At 40.8% G+C, this 21,191-nt stretch overlaps 1 protein-coding gene across 1 annotated transcript in view; it reads right to left on the reverse strand.

Moving 5' to 3' along the window:
- Positions 1-21,191, reverse strand: part of USP13 (ubiquitin specific peptidase 13) — a 49,536-nt gene that overhangs the window by 4,050 nt on the left and 24,295 nt on the right. Inside the window, exons 6-20 of the mRNA XM_074153946.1 lie at positions 20,820-21,004; positions 17,201-17,295; positions 15,966-16,153; positions 14,252-14,323; positions 13,914-14,007; positions 10,750-10,875; positions 9,272-9,425; positions 8,376-8,550; positions 6,219-6,307; positions 5,723-5,845; positions 5,021-5,047; positions 4,140-4,283; positions 3,018-3,184; positions 2,359-2,521; positions 640-724 (exon numbers count right to left, since the gene is read on the reverse strand). Coding sequence (XP_074010047.1) covers positions 640-724; positions 2,359-2,521; positions 3,018-3,184; positions 4,140-4,283; positions 5,021-5,047; positions 5,723-5,845; positions 6,219-6,307; positions 8,376-8,550; positions 9,272-9,425; positions 10,750-10,875; positions 13,914-14,007; positions 14,252-14,323; positions 15,966-16,153; positions 17,201-17,295; positions 20,820-21,004 — 1,887 coding nt within the window. The remainder of the gene's footprint in view (positions 1-639; positions 725-2,358; positions 2,522-3,017; positions 3,185-4,139; positions 4,284-5,020; positions 5,048-5,722; positions 5,846-6,218; positions 6,308-8,375; positions 8,551-9,271; positions 9,426-10,749; positions 10,876-13,913; positions 14,008-14,251; positions 14,324-15,965; positions 16,154-17,200; positions 17,296-20,819; positions 21,005-21,191) is intronic.

Below are 21,191 nucleotides of genomic sequence, written 5' to 3' on the forward strand. Positions count from 1 at the left end.
TTACATTCCATGTGTATAAAAATCATCACAAGTTTATCAAGGACTTTTCAGACCCGAACTTCAGAGAGCTTAACATCTAAAATTAGGCATTGCAATGAGAACAAAAGCTCAGAGAAACAGGCAAGGCAGGTTTACTGCCAGAGTCAGGAATTGAAAAGGAAGAGGAATGTGCAGTTACAGTTCAGTTGAAGGAAAAACAGGGATTCCCAAGGCCAAGTAATAGGAATATATCAAAATCAGAAGATTTTGTTCTGCTGATCACAAGACCAGCACTGCAGTACTAGCAACACCAGTATCAGCCCATAGTTTGATGGGTTTCAATTGACAGGGAATGAAAGGAAGTTGGAGGAAGCTCAGATAAACAAAGCCAGATACAGAACTGCTGCCCCAAAATGAACAGAGGTTTGGAACAGCCAGCACGGGAGAGCTGATGATAGGTTTCGGCACAGACCTCAGCGGAATTGGAATTGACTCAGCCCATCTACAATCTGTAACAATCTTCATTCTTTGATGGGAAATGTATACATGGTAACGACACGCATGTTTTGTCTGCCATGAACACACCCCCTGCTCTGTACAGATGCACACTTCAAAGAAAACATTTGCTCATCCTTGTGTATCTCTCCCAGTTCCACTCACCTTCCCTCCTTTTTGAGATGACAAACGTAGTGGCCACTCATTGTGGATGTTCCCATGTGGCTGATGAACCCAAACAGCTCGTATCCTGTTTAAGAAATATGAAGAGGAGCATAAATCTTTTATTGCTAACGCTACAATATGACTCCAGGGGAAACTTTCTTTCTAATACTGGAGAAGCAGCTTAGCTCTCCTGACTCAGGCTCTGCATCCCCAAACACAGTTTCTGTTAAGATCACAGCATATTCTCGCTTTAAGGAGCAGCCAGATTCATTGTCAAACATCAAACCAATCCAAATCAAACCCACATCGAGCTGTGCACGTACAGCCGGGCTGTGATCACAGCCCCTGCCGGGAGAGAGAAAACAGCAGATTCATTCCTAGTTCACAGAGAAGTGCCAGATAGGGAGTTCATTCCGCACACAAATTAGCTATGTCTAAAATGTGATCACAGATCCCCTAGAAATCAAACCAGAAACAGAGGTTTAAATTTCAGCAGCCCATGAAAGAGAGGACAGGAAAGAAACCTCTTCCTTTCATATGAGGACCATTTTTGTGCTTAGAGTCTCTGGAGAACTCAGCATTGGTTCTTGCTCCCCACCCATTCATGCCATTCACCCAAATTACCACCAAAAGTAAAAGGGTACCTTCTTTCAGGATATTGCATAAGGAGAGGGGCCTGGATTTTGGTGGAGAGGGCTTTCTGGAGCCATTTTACAGTATCATGTTGGTTATCAGGATTTCAGGCACTCAGTAAATGGTCTCAGTCTATAAAGGCTAAGTACCACAAAAAATAATTATTGCAAATCTCTTTTTTTTTTTTAAGCTAACGATAATCAATGCTCCCCGTGTCTGCAAGAGACTTAAGATGGATCGTTATAAGGTCAGAAACAAAGAAATTAATGTTCTTATATAATAACAGCAACCACAGAAACAAAAATAAAATTGGTTGTTAGTGTTTTCTGTTTTTTTTTATAAGACCATTATGGTCATGATCAGAGGTACAGATTTAGAAGAAACTACAGTTATTAGAATTGGTCACTAAAGATCCTTCAAAAAACGTTATGTGATATCCTTATGTTAGAACCACCGCTGAGCTTTTGTACTCCAGTGCTTTTACACTCACAAGATGTTCTTTGCTTACTTCACAACTCTGCCTGCTGCACGTTAGCCCCATCTTGTGGTTTATTTAGCAGGAACATGACTGAGGATCTCAAACAAAAACACCCAAAAGAAAACAGCTAAGCAGTACATGCAGGATACCCACTACACCTGCCATATTTAGAATAAGGAACTTGGTTGGAGGCACCTCATCAGGTGGAGGCAATCTCTCATCAGAGGCACAGGAGGACAGAAACTCAGGTGGTCTGTAACAGCAGCGTTATCTTTAGGATGCTCAGTCTTTAAACATTCTAGCTTTTCTTTGTCTTTTTATCTTACAGCAACAAAAAAAGCAAAGCCAGGCCAGGAGACTTATATGCTGTGGCAACAAGAAACTTCAACTCAGGTTATTCAGTGAGTCCGGGGAAAGATTTTTCTGAGCAAACACATCCCACAGAACTTAGCAGCACCGCGGAGCTGGACTCAGCCCCAAAAGCAAGATTGGAAGTAAATTGCCTGGATCTTGTCCAAAAACCCACGATAGCTACTTTCAAAAATGGAGCTGTATGAATGGTGTAGGTGTGATGCAACGACATGATGAAGAGATGAAGGAGAACTTACTTCCAGACCCATCTTTGATCCTGGGTCCCTCTGACCCTGTCTCTGCAAGGACATTGGCATTAGTGTTGTTTGCCATGTTCATCATGTCCAGAGCAGGCTCACTTTCCTCCTCGAGTTCGGAGTGGCTGAAGATCCATTCCAGCGCACGCTCCAAATTATTGTTCTGCGAGTCAAACAAGCCAAAGAGCAGCCTTTAGTACATTCTCCAGCATCATCAATCTTTGAACAGAGTAAGGATCACGTTCGACAGCACTTAAAACTTGTAAGGTACATACTCTACCTCCATGGAAAACAGTATTCAACAAACACTCTGCAGAAGCTTGACAGATGGAAGAAGAAATCCTCCCACAATTAATCCCCACGGCCCCCGGGTTCTCATCTTGAAGCTGCATAGCTTTAGGCATCCAGGTTGTTTCTCAGCAGATGGTAAAAGCAGCGAAGTTTTCCTCACTTTCCTCCATGTGAAACACACAAACCACCTTCCCTGCTCTAACCCAGACAAGTCAGGCATCCCACGCTTTGCCAGAATAGTTCTACATGCACCGTCCACAAGCTGGATTTTGAAATGCATGTTTCAAAGACATCTCAGCAGGCACACATACAAAGCACATATAATATGAAAGGAAACCCAAGTGCTACCACTAATTCATGGAACTCACCGTTGCCTTCAGTGCTTGAATTGCTAGATCCCTTTGGAAGCCCATGGAAATGATAATCGCAACCATCTCTTCGGGAGGTTGGTTATCTAGCCCAACACCTCCAAACGCGGCTGCTCCACTGGAAGCAACTTCTCCAAATGCAGGTACGACCAATGGCTCAGCAAAGTCTGGAATAAACAAACATTCATCAGTTCATTCTTTTGCCCCACTGAATTGGAAAAGTCAACAACAAACACAAACAGGACCTCAAAAACAGTCCTGAAATCAATGTAAGTTCATTTCACTGGCCCAGTTGGGACTTAGATGTGTGGAAAGCCTTAAAAAGAAAAAGATGAGCATGCATATTACAAAATATCTAGGTGGACAAACTCATACTGAGCAGGCTGGAATAATCTGGCACATCACAGAAGCGAAAGAACTGCAGGAAAGTAGCCAAGATTGGAATGGAAGCCATGATGACACCAGAATAGTAGACAACCCAGCTGATACACGTATAGATGTAAAATGAACTGATTCCATAGCTGAAATATGCCATTTAAGCCCAAGTGAAACTCATGCCCCATTTACACAAGCAACGCAAAAGCCCACAGTGAAGCTCAAACTCAACCAAATCTGGAGTTTTCTAGCAAGGTCCAAACTTTGCATGGATGGAACACAGGAAGTGGAGAACATCTAGCAGCCCTGTCCATCAGTAGATAGGCCAAGTTCTAAGTATGGCATGAATGCTCCAGCCGGAGCTAGAGAAGGCTGATATGGAGGAAAAGCATCTGGACCACAGGATTCTTTGTACTTACGCTTGATCACAAGTCAGCCTCCCCCTTAGCAGCATGGACCTAGCCAAAGGGTGGAAAACAGAGAGCTGGCCCACACCATCAGTGAGGACAGGAGAGTGTACTTCTGGTGTAGCTTAGGTTTTGTTGTCTTCTTCTAGGCAGAGGATGCCACATAATGGTCAAGATCTGCATATCCCAGGAGCAGCTTAGAAAAATTCCCTCACACCTCCAGGTTTCCTGGGGTGGGGAAGGGGGCCATTGTTTCACTCTCACACATTATAAAATTTCTACTGACTGCCAAAACATACAACCAGGAACTGAGTTTAACTTACACCTTCCAGTCACTGACCTGGATCTTCCATGTGTGCAATGATCCAGTTGAAAGCCACTTCAGCACCCAGGTTGCCTGTGTAGTACACAGCTTTCCGACATGCTTCCAAAGGAAAACCCATCTCCGCCAGTTGCATAACCGAAGAGTCATCGATATCTAGAGCTACGAGAAAGGACCTTCTAAAATATAAAAGTCTAATTTCATCCATTGTATAGTATTTCTTATTGTTGTTCATGGTGCCACATATTGCAATACATATCTCTTGTATTTGTCTTAGTGTTACAGTAAACCCACACCCATTAGAAAAAACAGCCTTGTACAAAGCATTATAGTATTTGTTAGGGATTCCTGGTAATCTTTTGTCTCAGAAATCTACATAGATCCTTAAACTTCGACAAATTCCTACAGGACTTTATTTATTAAAAAAACACCACTGGATTTCCAGGGGTGCTGAGCTTAGCTACAGATGGCAGCCCAAAGCAATCGCCTCTCTCAGAGGCAGGATCTTGCAGGTGAGAGAATCAACGGCTGCTGGATCTGCAGTCTCCAGTCTCTGTCATTCAGAGATGAAGAGGAGCTGATGAAGACGAGCGGAGATCAGAGTCCAGAGGGAGCCAGGATCAAGCAGTGGTGACCCCCAGCACTGCAAGATCCTGATGATGAGCAGCAGATGAGGAGCAGCTCATATTCTGGCTACGGTGATGCTACTACAGTTTCTTAAAGAGTCCTGCACACATGCAAGTAAATGCTGAACAAATACAAAAATCATCTGCTGTTTAGAAGCATGCAAGACAATACTCCATGCATCCCCACGAGGACAGAGAAGCCACTAGCTGAGCAAAAGCATGATAATTTTTTAAGCAGCTGAAATACTGGTCTCAGAAAAATGAGATACGTACACTCCACAAAATGGTTTGTCATTCGATCTGAAAATTGAGAAAGGAAAAAAAACAGGGAAAAGGACTTTATGAAGGCTAAGTAGATTCCTACAGTAAAAACAATTCCGTGTTTTTAAAGTCATAGAAACGTTTACAGGCAGGGCATGTTTATCCTTACATCCCTGGTGTTTTTGCCATGAATTAGAGCATGGAAGTTTCTGCCCAGTAATTTCCCTAAGGCAACTCAGAGCAACGTGTCACTGCTACTATAAACCAGAAGGAAATACAGCTGATGGCTGACCTAAACCTACTCAAGGAAGAATCTATTTTGTTATAACTAAGGTACCATCATCCACGCGCTTACACTAAAATGACGTCAGTCCATTGAGCAAGAGGATAAAAAAGAATAGGCCTTGGTAAGGAACCTACAGATAAGGGACAAAATTAAAACCTTTGGAGAACTGAATTTTGCCGTGACAAAAATTTGCCCTGACAGACAATTTCAGGTACCAGCTTCCTTTCACATGCACACAGCTTGATATTATACCACCACTGTTATAATTATCCAAGCAAATGGGGCAATCATCATACTGGCTTCCTATTAAATACTAAGGCACCCAAACTTCAGTCATCTGGAGGAAATAGCAGCAATCTGGGTCTAAGGTCACACTATAAAAACATGATTTTACTTGCTATAAACCATACTGAGTAGTCAGTAAATACCTTTTGGGTCATCAGGAATGATAATGGGAGGAGCAATGTCTGGAAGTTCCTCTTCTCCTGGCTGGAGACCCCTGGCCCGAAGGTGGCTGATATCTAGGAAGTCTGGCATGTCTATAGAAACGTCTAGAAAAGCAGAGGAACAGGCTAAGTGTATGAATCCAGCAAAATGACCTCATGGTACCACCTACCCCATCAGAGAGGGGACTCTGGTACTCAAGCTACAAGCGCAGCCAGGATTCTTCACCTGAAAAGGGTTATTTGCGAAATTTGGAACACTAAAGCACAATTTAACTAGGAGGTCAGATGACATGAAACTGTATTTTAACTCCACAGACCTGATGCATTGGTTTAATTTGTCATAAAAGAAGATTCAATAAGGATCGTCACAGTACAAATCTGAGACTCAAGCCAGACTCCTGATCATAGACCAAAGCGTGTACACCTTAGAGGTTATCTTGGATAGAACGAGAAAAAGGTAAATATAAAAGGCACATACCAAGCTTTTTGGGTATCCAGTCAAGGCCAAAGGTGAATTTCTTTATCTGCACCACTAAGTACTCAGGAAATGAAGCAAAACGAGAAGTCCTGGGAAACACAAGAAATACAATTCAGAGAGACAAGGCAACACAATCACAAGCAGCTGAGATTTCCATACCTCACGCACACTGAGATGAGTAACTTTAGCCCTGAGTGAGATGAATAGTCATGGATTTTATAAACATAAATTTCACAAAAAGGTTTTCAAGTACAGCAGAGAAATACGGTAGTGGCTCTCTCTCCATTCATATCCTGAATGGCAGCCCAAACCCTTGCAGACAATTCAGCTTGTAGAAAAATTATAGAAAACAACTACAAGTAATATTAAACTTGCTCACTCCAGTTGTTCTGAAGGTAAGTGTCAGGAAATGAATTCTGAATGACACATTAGCTAGAACTTCAGGGCATGGGCTTAAAACACAGCCCAGACAGAATGGAGTAACAATTAAATATGCATTTTTTTCACTCCTTTTCTAGCAACAGAAGCATTGTCCAGGAGGTATCAGTCCACCTATAATGCATTTCGTTAAGCAAAGATAAAAAAGCTGTCATTTGTAGTTTTTCACATGAAAGTGCTATATATAAAAAACCCACATTCTATTCTTATTGAGCTACTATGATCTTTACCAAAATAGAGGATGACTCTTAAGTTTAAGGGGATCCCTGATATTTGCCTACTTAATGCAAAGAAAAAGTCTAATCTTGAACACAATGTAACATTATATGTAAGGCCATTCTCCTTCTCTATGATCCCATTTTTCCCACATTTCATCTCCTGCATCCTTCCCTTTATCTTCCGTTCACACACACACCATCCTTTCTTCTCATTCCCCTAACTCTGGGAAAAATAGAGTAAATGCATCATAAATATAAGGCCTTCCTTCCATACTATAAGTTACTATTTTCTAAATCCTTGTTAGCATCACCTCACAATTTTATTAACTTTATCATCTGCAGCATGAAAATTTTGAATTTTAAATAGCAAATTATTCTTCATCTTTCAATGCTTTTAAAGATCTAATGGATGAAGAACAGCTAAATTACAAGTTAACTCTGGATCTATTTGAAAACGAGAATGTTATTCCAGCACGTTCACAGTTAATACAACAAGCCTTTTGATTTCTGCTACATTTTTCTCCACCATGTGCTCGTCCCCTAATTTTCAATATGTCAGGGAAAGCATATGCTAAAACAGCAATGAATCATTGATATGTTAAGTGATCTAAAAATAGCAGGTACCTAACCACAGCAAACCAGTTGCAGAGCCAGATTTTCAACCACTGACATAGAAATGGAACCGGATAAGAGACTAACTCGTGTCCTCAGCAAGAAACACTGCCCTGAAAACTGCATTGATCTCTGCCTGCTGTCCTATTTTTTAAGAAAGAAGGCTTTTTTAAGACCAAGATATTCTCGGTTCTTTTATCTACCTGACTATAAACACACAAGATGGGTTCCTTCTTTTATATGTCCACCTTGTATGGCCCCATGTAAGTGACAGCAAACTTAACAAATGCCACCAAACGCTGTGGCACACAAAGATGATGGGTTGAAATCCAGACACTAACAATAAATAACATAAAACATAACATAATAAAAAAAAAGTTTGCAGCATAGCACTTCAAAAATGCAAAATTTTCTATCCATCTAAAGAACTTTCTCACAAGGAACACAGCCTTTGTTTGCCTCACTCCGTTTTGTTGCCACAAAACACCCTTCAGCATTTTTAGTGAAATGAAGATGTCAAGAGACTGAGCCCAGAGATCCAGATTGTCTCCTACCACGCAATACAGAGCTCTAGCACTAGCTGATTCGCAGGATCTGATTTTAAAATGTGGGCAGACAATTAAGCTACAAGCATTTAAAGTTCAAGCTCTTAACAGTGAGACCCCATCACCTCTTGAAGTCAGTTGAGAACAATTTATTTCCTGCTGAATTGGTCATTACCAATTGGTGCAGCTTGAGCTGCACCTTACATTTATGAGCCCCAGCACCAAAACAAAGTGCCAAAGCCCACTACGTCTTTGCCTATTTCCCTCTGCACCATGCCCAGGCAGCAAGATAAGCACGAGCACTACTATATCAATTTTTAATCGACAGCCAGACACACACTTACTTAACTCCTGCAGATTTTGCTTGAAGGGCACTGCTCCAGAAATCCTCGACGTTGCTTGGTTCAGAAAAGGCCTGCAGACACGCGCTAAAGGGGATCTTGGCACGGACGAGCTCTGGTGGAGGTCTCCTTGCAGCTTCTGCTTCTCGCCTCTTCAATTCATAGGCAATTAATTCATCTGAGAAATGTACATGACACTAAAAGCTAAATGAAGATTGTCGTGGCTATGATGTCCCTTACCGGTCTTAGTTTTTCACGTTTTAGAAATGGTTTTGGTTTCTTTGTGTCTGTGTGTGTGTTTGTTTTTACAAGATATTAATTAGCTAGTACGTTTGGTTCCTTTTTAAGCATTAGGAACTTTTTATATACTGGCTCACTGTCCAGGACAAGGGCAATCCAATGCTAATGAAGATCTTTGGGCACACACACACACACACGCACGCACACACACATAGAACAAGGGTAAATAAACTGTACTACAAGTGGTGCGGCACATTCCGGGGTCAAATCCAGGTTAAGGTTTTAAGTCACAAATCTCTGACATCTTTATCATACAAACTGCTACCATTCTTAGTGATATATTCCTGAGCAGTGACACTTAATGGTGGTCCCATAGTCTGAAATCTGTCTGAAAACTTGCCAAGAGTATCCAGGTAGAATCCTTCTTCCTTAAAAATATGATCAGGGATGGTAAAAGCACAAACTGATGTGTGTTTAAAATCTTCTTTAAAGAAAACCAAAGCAAGTAACTTTCCCCTGATCAGTTCTTTGGTTTGATTTGCCACATGGCCCTGAACCATTCTATCCATACAAAGACCATGTCGGGGTGAGGAACTTCATTCCCCCACGGTTGAGAGAGTCACCAGAAGGTCAGTCAATGGACCAGGTTCTTTCTTTACCTTTATTTGTTGCTGCCTCCATGGCAACAGGTAACTGCATGATATAGTCCACCCTCTCTGCATAGCGGACCTTTCTGGACTGGCAGCATTGTGTGCGTTCTTCCACCAGGAACCGGAAAACATCACTGGGGTTTTCTGAACCTACAGGGTTCCTCTGAAAGGAAGATTAGATCCGATAACTTAAGTGATGATCATTAAAACGACCAGAGAACCCAAAGGCGGCTGGTTGTTTTATGGCGAGCACAAAGACATCAATCTGGCACCCAGATCTGACAGCTCAGCTTGCATTTTATTGTTTTATTGCATGCAGAACTCTTGCACCCACAGAGAATCTCACTGAAGTCCACAGTATCTGCAAACACAGCAATACCCTTCTACACGTAGTAGCTTGCAGGGTATGTACCCAAGGAATCTGACTGAGTCGAGCAAACAGAAGAAGGTAGGAAGGTGGCAGGTTAGAATAAAGGTAGAAAGCTCAGGTAAATAACACGGAGCATCCTTTCAGAATAGATATTGTTCCTACCACTCCGAATCCGCACTGAAACACAACAAGCAACTTGTAGCTCATTATCCAGATGGGAATGTCATACAAATAATGCACCTCCTCTTTATTGTTCATGTTAATGTCTGTTATCAAGCAAAAAACAGAAAAATGTCTTCTAACTACCCTATAATCAGTACATGCGTTTTGAGATGTGGAACATTATGCATGCAAATGTGAATAACTTCATGTAGACTGTAATACATGAATAATAATCCTCGATTCTTGGGAAAAATGGGAAAAAGAAGGAGGAAGGATGGAATAGAAAAAAAATGCTTTAAATCAAACCTGCACATATTTGTGAATTAGCTTTTCAGAAAGCAAGCATTAAAAATTCACAGTACTGATTCTTTTACACACAGCATTGAGCTGGAGTTCAGAGGAACTAACATTTTATACGGAAATATTCAACTGACAAATAGTCCCTTCGCTTTCAGAAGGGGAGTCCTTCCTCCCAGAATGATTCCATGACATACAGCTGGGATTTGTAAAAGAACTGGACACGGTAATTAGTTTGCTCCCACTGATGATATAAATTTGGAATAATAATAATAATAATACCCAATTTATTAATATTCCAAGACATACTTCAATATGGTAAGCAAATGGATAGCATAAAACAGCCATCAATTTAAAGGACAGTCACATATGTTTTAAATTTTATAGCCTGCATGGTGACGCTTGACCTCCCTATATCTCTTGCAGTTGTCAGCGGCAGCATTGGACCTGTGTGTAGTCATGCAAGAGTCTGAAGTGAAGAGAAGGGAGAATTATAGAAACAAATGTTTCTAAACCAAAATACATTTAAATTAGTGCCATTTTCTACATACCCAAGGTTAAAAAGAGGATAATAAAAAAATAAGCCACTCATATAACAGCTTTGCCCTCATTGTCTAATATAACCAGGGAAAAGAAGCAGTAATCCAGATTTTCTCACCTCTACTAGATTTATAAGATGTAGAAAAAATTCCTGTGCGTCTTGTTGTCTATTAGAGGAAAATTCTGGGTGGCCTTTACTTATAAAAGCCTTAAACATTCGGGGAGATATTCCATTGTGTTGAGGCTAAATAAGAGAAAGAGAAACCTTTTAAAGAAGGATTTTTATTAATTCCTGGACTAAGTATCCCAAAGTCACTCCACTAGATCTATCTATGGCCCATTTCTGCCGCTAGAGAAAAGACAGAAGGACGGTAACACACTGCCTTTAGCCATTCAGTTACATCAGCAGGAAACTATCCCAAATCAGAAAATCCCTCACTTCCAAGAGAGTTCTGACTTTCTCACCCTCTATATCACTTTAAGAAGCCTCCCCAACCATCCCAAGTTGCATCCTCAAGACAACACTAGCTATTATCCTTTTTAAATAACACTTTTGAAAGGGTCAGAATCTTTTATCCATATTTGTCCTCATAGTCCATGAGACCAAATAATTTTCAAGACTATCCAAGCCTTTAGAATATGGCAGAGGCTGTTAAATACTCAGCCAATCTCATTCTTTACTACAGATGTGCTATCATACCAATATAAAAATAGAAAAAGCAGCATGAAACGGAAGGCACATAAAACACACCTAAAAGAGCAAAATTTTATTCTTGGTTTCACCAAGGTAAGGTGTTCCTAGACCCACTGAAATTAGAAGCAGATTCTCAATTTTAATGGTTTTTCAATTTCTGGCAGTATACCAGCAACCACATTAGGCCAAGATGTTCTTTAAAGGCTCTCAGTATTGCTTGAACAAAGAGATGTTCTAGGGATTTCTGAATCTTGGGTTATATATCACTTCGGTGTCCTCAGCTGCCTTTCATTAAAGCTAGGCCTGGGGAGAGTAATGCATAAAGCAGCTCAAATTACTATATACCAGGGTTGTTTGTGTCAGAAACAAGAATTCAGCAAGGTGGCACATTTGCCCCGAGTTTGGAATTAAGCCTTGTTTCCATCTATACACTTTTTACTCAGCCATTTCAGCAGGGAGAAGAGCAACACGCCATGTGTGACTGTCTATAGTAGTGGATCGGATCTCGCCTTCTAAACCCTTTCCATCTCAAGGACAAGAAAAATAAGAGAAGAAATAGCAAAGCTCTAAACAGAAAACCAAGCCTTAGCTGATGACCCTTCAGGCTTTCAGCCTGTTTTTAATGTTAAAGTGAGTGAAGAAAACTGCAGCCATTTCCAGATTAAACTCCTGTGGTGAAAAATTTCAGCTCCACAGTACCATGAATATTTATAGAATACCTTGCATACTTTCCCCATCAACAGTTGCAAAACAGTTTAGCTAAATATAGACTGTGCTGGACCACTGCAGATCTCATATGAATGCTTCTACAGGCAACAACTCCCCAAAACTTTGGATGAATTCCAAAGACCCAGAAAGCCAGAGAACCTCTTTCCATGTAGGAGGGGAAAAAAAAAGTAAACGAATAAAAATAAAATGAATAATTGATTTTATAAACACAAAGCAGAAGCATTCGAAAATGCTGAAGGCCTAAAATCCTATGCAATTATATCTATTATAAATGTCAGTACAACCCTGTGAATGACAAAATATCAAAATCCTATCTGTATGTACACCAGTATTATCTATACCAGTATTAGCTGGGGGGAAGCCACCAAACAAAAATAGCGCCCCCAAGCCAACAAAGCATAGATTTGTTTGCCCAGAGTGAGGGAATGGAGAAAATACCTATACTTTATTTTTTTCCTAAATACATCTTCAATAGAACAAAGAACAAAAGCAGTAAAACCTTATCCATGCTATGAATTGCTTGATAAAGTCACCTGTTGCATGTAACTACAACTTTATTAAACTGAACTTACGGATAACACAACTATTGTTAAATGCCAGTAGTTTCTAAGCTTTAAACTTCATCTAAAGCAAACAAGGAGGATTCATTTGTTGTTCCAAAACAATGAGTAGCTACTGTACAAAGCAGTTACTTGGGAGACACAGGACTTTTCAAACTACTCCGTACCAGATGCTCTATCTTTATCCAAAATCTCCTTGATGTTCTGATTTCAGTATGAGAAATTCCTATATCAGTAACTGATAGATGAAGGAAAATACCTGTTTCCATGGAAACTAGCACCACGCTTCTGTGACAGAAGCACGTGTGGTTTCTACTGTGTGTAAAACTACAACTTAGTATCAGATCCTTTCTCCATAAAGACAGCTCTTTTCTACAGGTCGTATTTCCAGTACTGGTTATTAGTTGACCTTTCATTTCTAAATATCCCATCTCTGGAGTCTGTGGTTTCACTCCACATTCTGCTTGGGGTCACATTAACAGGGGCAGGGACAGAAATATATTCTAGGTCCAGTTTTCCCAGCATCACTCTAAACACAATGTTTCAAGGTAGATGGTTTGAACAGTAAACCCAATCTAAAATAACAGAGTCGCTTGGGTAAATAACATCGTCCCGATAACTGCTATTTTGCTTAAGACAAAACACTCACTATGACAGAGAAATAAAATTCTGTATTGCACAAACATGGGGAAAAAGTTTATTTCATCTTTCAGTCCCTCTTTCCTTTGTGTCCAGCATGTTATTTATCCAGTACTTTAAGGGTCCCTTCCAACTTGAACTATTCTATGATTCTCTGACTCTGCCTGGCCCCTCCTTCACCTACATGAAAGCCTCCAGCACCACTCCATCTTGCATTACCTAGACCTGATTTCTCCTGACTCTCTCCTGAAATCAGGTGGAGTAATGTCAGACACTTCCTGGAAACAACTCTTTAGCTCCTTATACTTTTTTCTGAAATTTAAAGAGGGTTTAGAAGTTTGCTTCCAAATATTCAGGACTCTCTAGATAAGGATTTTTTTTTTGTTCCTCAGAGAAGATAAACATAAGTTGCAACTTCTATGAATTTTTGCACTCATTACTGGAGCAGCAGAATACTTCATTAGCAGAACCAAGGGTCGTTTTAACGCTTTGCACAAATAGCCCCTGACTAATATATTCCTGACGAGAATCCTGCACATTCCACCTTGCTAAGCATCCCAAGCTGGATCCACACATGCTCTTCAATGCCCGGCACCTGTTCCCTTTTCTCAGGATATCACTTTTACCTAGTTACCAGGCTGCACAAACTCAGTCAAATACCTTGTGTTCTTCTTTCATCACCTGCTCAATAAGCTCAGATTTCATGGGTGGTTTAGAGTACTGGCCTGAAAGGAGGCCGTGTCCCAATTTAGCCCTGTAGGGAAGAAAGTGGCGGGGTGGAAACAAACATGTGAGAAAAACAGAAAAGAGAAGAATTTTAGTCCAAGCAAAAAAAGAAGTTTGCTGCCTTTGACCCCCTGATGAAACATCAATTAAGTGGGCAAATCTTCCCCCATCTCACTTTCAAGCCCGTGCAGAGCATGTTCTTTTGCCCTGCCATTAATTTATTTACATTCTATTTAACTTGACCAAGGAAAACATTGAGAAGTGTCACTTACATCTGAGTATTGAAATCTTGCGTTGGATCAAGAGGAGAGTAGTCAAATATTCGTGGGAGGTTTCCCACGTACCTGGGCAACAAGAACAAAGCAGAAACATTCAAATATCCCAGCAGGATTTACTCAAGAATATCCTAACAGACCCTCAGGCTTCAGCAGTGATACATCAGCAGGCTTCCTCTGGGCTAACAAGTCACATTTTGCATCACAGCAATGACTTAATCTATCCCTGCTGAGTGCTTCTATCACAGAAAAATAATAGTAAAGAAAATAGGAAAAGACATTTAAGTTTTGCTTAGAAGCTTCTAGCTCTAAAGGGTATGGCAGTGTTGTTCTTCCAGAATTTAAACTCTATTCCTTGATCTTGAAATAGCTGCAGGACGGTGTTGCTCAAAACCGTAGAGCTGGGCTGAAAGAACCAATGTACTTCCTGCTCCCAACCAGCATCACCAAATAAATTCCAAATTTGTATCAGGACCAAAACATGTGAAAAGAATGTTTCTATTGAGTTTCTTCAGAGAAACAAAGGCTCTCTCCTGACAATAAACATTGAGGTATACATTGTTCTAGCCAGTTTGTTGGAAAGTGAAGCATTTAGTAGCACTCCATCTGAGCATCACTTCCCTTGAGCACAAGAAAAACAGGCAAGGAAGGTACGGGCAGGTTGAAAGAACACATCTCATTTCTGCCTGGTCCCTCTTTCATCAAAGATCTCCACTACTTTGTCGACACTAAGTGCTCTGGGGAACTCCAAGGACCAGGCTGTGGAAAACAACCTCCCTTAGCAAAGTCCTTTTTGATATTTTTCAAACATGGAAGGAGAAAAGCTGGCACTTAATGAAGCTGCAGACTGTACTCCATATGGCCAACAAAGTAAACAAACACAAGTTTTCTCCCTCTTCTTCTCCAGAAGGCAACTGCTACATGAAAACCGGGGAGACTTTCCAAAATCTAAAAGCCTTACGTCCAGCACACACACTATTACTGCTGTGCAATGAAAGCACACTCTGAATTTTACTGCAAACCACAGAGTGTCCTTTATAGAAAAGCTTCTCTCCTTGGAGTGATGTGTTCATTTTTGATCAGTCAGGACTATTTTGTATTCTTCTGTTGTGCTTTGGTCCTTTTACTTTCTTAATTATTCAGTGGAAGAATATACTCACACTACCCTTTTCATGAAATGAGATTTTGTTTTTTAATAAGAATTTTAATTAAAAGAATGCCTCTGATAGTTTCCCCTCTTCTTAGCCAGACCTGCATGCAAAAGGTGCATTGCTTTTCACTAGCATGGATCAACATTAACATGTTTGTGCCAGTACAGCTTGTTGCATATATGACACTGGAGCAAAAGAATGATTCCTGCAGCTGTATGAAGGCTTGGGCCAGTACAAAAACCCCTGTGATATTGATAATACCAAGATAGAGCTATGTACGTATGTATATGAAAAGCAGAGACAGAGCAATCAAGTTTAAGGTGGCATATGATTTCCCACCCCTGCAACTAAGTGAGTAAGTTCTGATTTCAAAGGCAGATTGAGTTTTGTATTTCAACCTTTTCCAGAACAGAACAATGCAATCACTAAATCCTCTATGCGGGCACTGAACTGACTGAAAGAGGCTTGTTTAGGTGAAACAAATTAAAATATTATTTTGCTTAGAAAAAAGATTGAGGAACACAGCAGCTCGTGACCAGAACTAGTTTGAAGCTACTCACGCTCGCTGGAACTCCGGGATGCTGAAAATGGCCTGCATGACAGCATTGAGGTAGCAGCTGTTTCCCAGGTTCTTCATGCCGGTGTATCCTGGGCCATACATGGGCTTGAGTTTCACACCAGCTTCCTGAATCACTTCCCATTCAGAGACTCTTGGTTTTATATCATTATCTCTTAGCCCATTCTCTGCCTGAAAGCAACAAGATTATTTTTTTTTTTTTAATCTGTTTTACTTCTGCAACAATTATGCTGCTGCTGTCATCATCACCAGCTTTGTGTTCTGTACTCTAGAACAGAAGAGCCAAACCAACGGGCAAAGGCAGGTAAAACGCCTGCATCCCATGAAGGCTTTTGAAACCGCAGTTTAACTCTTTTCTATCATTTTAGAGTTATTATTAGTTTTCTCTCCATTTGGAAAATGAAATACACTGAACTAGTATCAGGTTTGTTCACTTTTAACAGTTTTCCTTTTCACGTTCTCAGGTAGTGATGCTAGGCTACGTGCTTCAGTGAAAAAATAAGAATATAGCCACCTGCTTTTATAACTATATTCCATTCAGACTTCTTAGATGATTTAATCAGAACTGGAATCAATATCCACTAAGATACAAATTATTAAAAGGGCTTCTCTACTAATACAGACCAGCGACACATTTTTGCCCCAGTCCCTTTCTAGTCTACCACACCATAGACCACCCTGGTTTCTAGACTTGAGACAAGGTATTTTTTCATTTTGTAATGTATTTGTTAACAAGGCCTAAACTGAAATGTATAACTTCGCATATAGAACCTTTCAACCATTTTTTAATTTATTGATTGCTTAGCTTAATTTTGCTTAAGACTTGTATCTGTTTACACATGCAATAGGCTTTCCTTCACACACTGTAATTAAATATCCTAGATATTCTTCTCCAATTGAATGAGGTTTTTATCTTGAAGGAAAATGGTATACAACCATACAACTTCACATGAGAAGTGAAACACTTAAGCTAAAGACTACAAAGGAACTCTTTTGGGAGGGAATTTTTAGATTTGAGAGTAACGGTTCAGTCATCTCAGACCTCAGACAATAAAACGCGAACTGGCTGGCTCAACTTAAAACTAAATACTGTTATAACAGTCTGAAGGAATCACACAAATAAAAGCTACAGGTATTGTTCTTCTCCCGTTTCTCTCCCACCCCCAACTAAACAAACAAGCAGTACCCAACAAACTAAGTAAACGATGGATTTCCTACCACTTGCATCTGCAGCATATCAATTCCAAAGTGTGCCAAATGTTTTGCTATATGTGGATCTAAAACCGGCTCCTCCTCATCAAAGGAATAGACATCTACAAAAGCAGAGAGAAACAGATGAGCTGCAGTATCAAATATTACCCCTTGTCTTTGTTTACCAACACTGCACTCTCAGTCCAGGACCACCTATACAAGATGCCTTACTCATATTCTCTAAGTTTAGTTAGGACCAACAGAAACATGCATAGACATCCATAGGGCTCAGTAAATATCTTAAATGTTCTCAACACAATCACCTCAACTATTCTCCTCAAAAGAAATCGCATGCCCTCCCAGTATTAAAACCTCAGAATATTTATAGTGATCATAGTAGTCGCTCCCCCCGCCCAAAAAATAAGAAATTTGTAGGGAAAACAAGGAACGGGGCATGCCAGATTCTCAGCTATGTGGCCAGTCCATGTTTTGAACATGGCAACAAGAGATTCTGAATTTTTGTGGAGCTAATAGATACAGGTAGACACACGAAAACTGTGAACACACGAGGCCAACTGACTACTGTCAATGGTGTTTTAATTTCTAGCACGGTTTAAGGAATCCATTTATGCCCTTTTCCCACAGAGGTGCAGGAAGAACTAAGAAATTCTTTATTAGGAATAAAGACGTGTTTATTGTATTGAACACCACTGGATTGCACTTGGAAGATTAATCTTGTGATTAAGGAGAAAGGCTGATTCCATGCCTGAGATGTCTTGCTTTATTGCATGGGAGACCCAGATTCCAGTTCTAGTTCTATGATAGGTCCTTGTGGCCTTCAGTAAAAAGCCCATGAACATTTCGGCAGAGCAAAGTTCAAACTGTGAAGGGAAGCAATATGACGATATTTTCATTATGAAACCAGTTTTAATAAATTCAAGAGAAGGACAAAATGGTTGTGAGAAAAACCTCATTTTTAGTGTTTAAATCATAGAATCGTCTAGGTTGGAAGGGACCATCAATAGGTTGAAGGGTAGCCAAGAACTCAAAGACCTAATGCAACTTTTAAAATTCAGCCCTATGAAAAAATATCTCCCTCAAATCAGGGAATTGTGCTTTTGAGTTGTGCTGCCAGCTGCTGATTAGCCATCAGACCCCCTATTAACATAGGTCCTGATGACCTCTCTGGCATGTGTGTGGCTGTGGCTGCCCATCTGCTGGAATTCCACCGTGTGGTAGCAAGCGCACCCAGAAAATACGACCGTTCATCCACACGCACGAGATCACAACATTCCCATAGTCTTCTGGTGAGGTCACAGCCCAACCAAAAGATCCTGTAAAGTTCAAACACCTACTGGAGTGAGATTACACATCAACTAATCTTGGGTGACTACTTTCACTGTGGAAGCTTTGATTTTGTTTTTCTCAGCTCTGGTAAGTGAAGAGAGAGCAGCCACCTGGGAGTACTGTCCCAGAGCAGCAGAATAGGAACACAAGACACATTAATCTTTTGCTCAAGCCCAGGTCATGTCATACATTTTAGTTCTTTCTGCTGTGCAGCCAACTTAAATTCATAGGAGAGAGACAGAATTCACTTATTTCAAAAAAATCAAAGAGCAGCAAATGAAAGAAAGAAGATGAGAGCCCCCAAACACAGGTGTGTAGTGCTGTCATATGGACTCTGGTAGATAAGGGATGTTGACAAGTCAGCAAATGTGACACACACAAGCTGGTATCATTAGAATGAGAAGGGCGGGGGGGAAAGGGAGGAATACGAGGTAAAAAACGCAAGAAAAATCTGAGACAGATGAGACAGAATATTACTCAACAGAGGCAGCAGGTAGCACGGGCTGCTGAGGAGCACTCAACCTATTGAAGCAAGCAGCTTTTCTGACTCTTGTGCGTCCTGTCCGAGAGTGGAAGACAGAAGTTTGGTTCAATTTCTGCCCCGATCCCAGATCTGTTGACAGAACGCTACAAAATGGGGCTAATGCCCCAGAAATCTTTCATAATGTATACAACACAGATTTCTCATGAGAAGACAAGGAGCTCTCCTCTGCTCCCTCTGTGTACGTAGTATAAGTATAAGTGGAATTCTGGCACCACCTCTTTCTCCTTCTTACTGGTGTGAAAAAGGGATGTTATGTGAGCAGAGGGACTAACTTATTACTCCTCTACCATCACCTCTTCCCCTCCAGCCCAGGGAAGCAGAAACCCAGGCAGACTTTGTGTCACAATCAGCCACACACCCTTTTTCCTGGAGCTTATTTGTCACCCAGCCCTCTCAAGAGGTTATGATAACCACTGCAATATAGATCGGAGAAAGAAAGGAAACAAGGAGGGTCGGGGGAAGGAAGTCTTTTCTATCGGGAAACCAAGTAAACGTCACCCAGAAGAACAAAGGTCTGCAGGGAACAGCTGGTGCCCCTCATTCAGAGGGAAGGATGACAGCCTGTCCTTCGTCATCCCAAAGGCCACCTAAGGAAGCAGCTGATCGGTGGGAGGCAGAAGGACAGCAGCCATAAGGAAACAAGTACTGCTGCTAAAGATGAGAAAGAAAAGAAAAAAAAATATTGAAAAAACACACTAAAGAACATTCTGGTTATTTTTTAGATGCATTTGAAGCCTATAGCTGGGAAAATCCTAAAAAACTTCAATAATTGAGAGCCTTGGATAGAAATCATCCACAATCAGGCTCATGCAAGGAAACAATATTCCATCTGGGAAAGAAAAGAATGAATTTTTCTCAGTGTTTCTGTGGCACAGCTGGTTGGATCTGACTACAGTCTCCTTTCCCTGACACTGAATAGGACTTAAAGATTAAAAGCTCTCAACTGATGCATGTTAAAAAAGGGGGCTGCTCTAAACAGCTATGTTTCATCCATGTGGTCATAAGCAATAAAACCAAAAATATAATCATGCTATGTGTTCTTCTGGTTTTTATTTCTCTGTACAGCTGCAGCAAAAGATCTCTTTGCTTATGACTTTTTCAGCTTCTCATGTTTTTACTCCGTGTAATCCTCACACACCATAACCCTCTCCACAGCAACACTGCAGAACGTCACACTCGGAGAATATGCAAACAAGGATACAGCTACAGCTTTTTTCCCCTCTTGAGATCATGAAGCGTTTTACAAATGAGCATCACAGCAGCCCCATGAAGATAAGCATTCATTAGACTGAACAAAATATTACCTACATAAGGAAAAATAGCACGGTTTCCAGAATGATAAAAAAACCCACACATGCTGATAAGAACAGACTTTTCTGACTTTAAAAATCATTACTGTATTTATATTACATAAGATTAACCACTTGCCCTACAAATGTAGCAGAACTCAAAAATACCACTGTATTCTGCTGTTTCAAAATAATACCATTCTTCTACCATTATACAAACTCAAAAAACTATTTACACGAAATATAAAACAGGAGAAGAGCAGATAAAAAAGGCAAGGTGTTTCTCCAAACAGAATGTGTGTCATTCCCCCAGTCCCAATCAAGATTCGCAGACTCACAGGGTTTTCTTTCCACATCAGTTTCTCAAACATTTGCACTAGAAGAACAAATGCATTTGGTAATAGATAAACACTGTTAGTTTGATGCACAAAAGATGGCCCATCTCAAGGCCTGACAGGTGGCTGACCTGCTCCATCAGGAGTGATGGTTCCCAGCTTGACTGCCAGGGGATAACCCGTCTCCTTGTAGTGCTCCACTGCATGCCCGTTCCCCCCACTGCCGTCGAAGAACCACTTCCCACACAGCACTGAACCATCCGTCAGGTTTAGCCACAGATTCTCCCGCAGGTCACATTTTGAGCACTTCCAACCACTGCAAGAGAAAACAGGAAGAAAGAACAGAAATAAGGAAGGCAGGACCAGTCCTGTATTTCCAGTTATGGTAGGTCAAAGCAAACACACACACACAGCCCGGAGTCATGCAAGAGTATTGGTGACCGAGTTGCTGGCTTTAGTTCTGCTACTCGATTATATTAGAGAGCCTACAATGAACAAACCTT

Source organism: Numenius arquata, chromosome 9 (assembly GCF_964106895.1).
Source record: "Numenius arquata chromosome 9, bNumArq3.hap1.1, whole genome shotgun sequence".
In the NCBI taxonomy this organism is placed as follows: Eukaryota; Metazoa; Chordata; class Aves; order Charadriiformes; family Scolopacidae; genus Numenius; species Numenius arquata.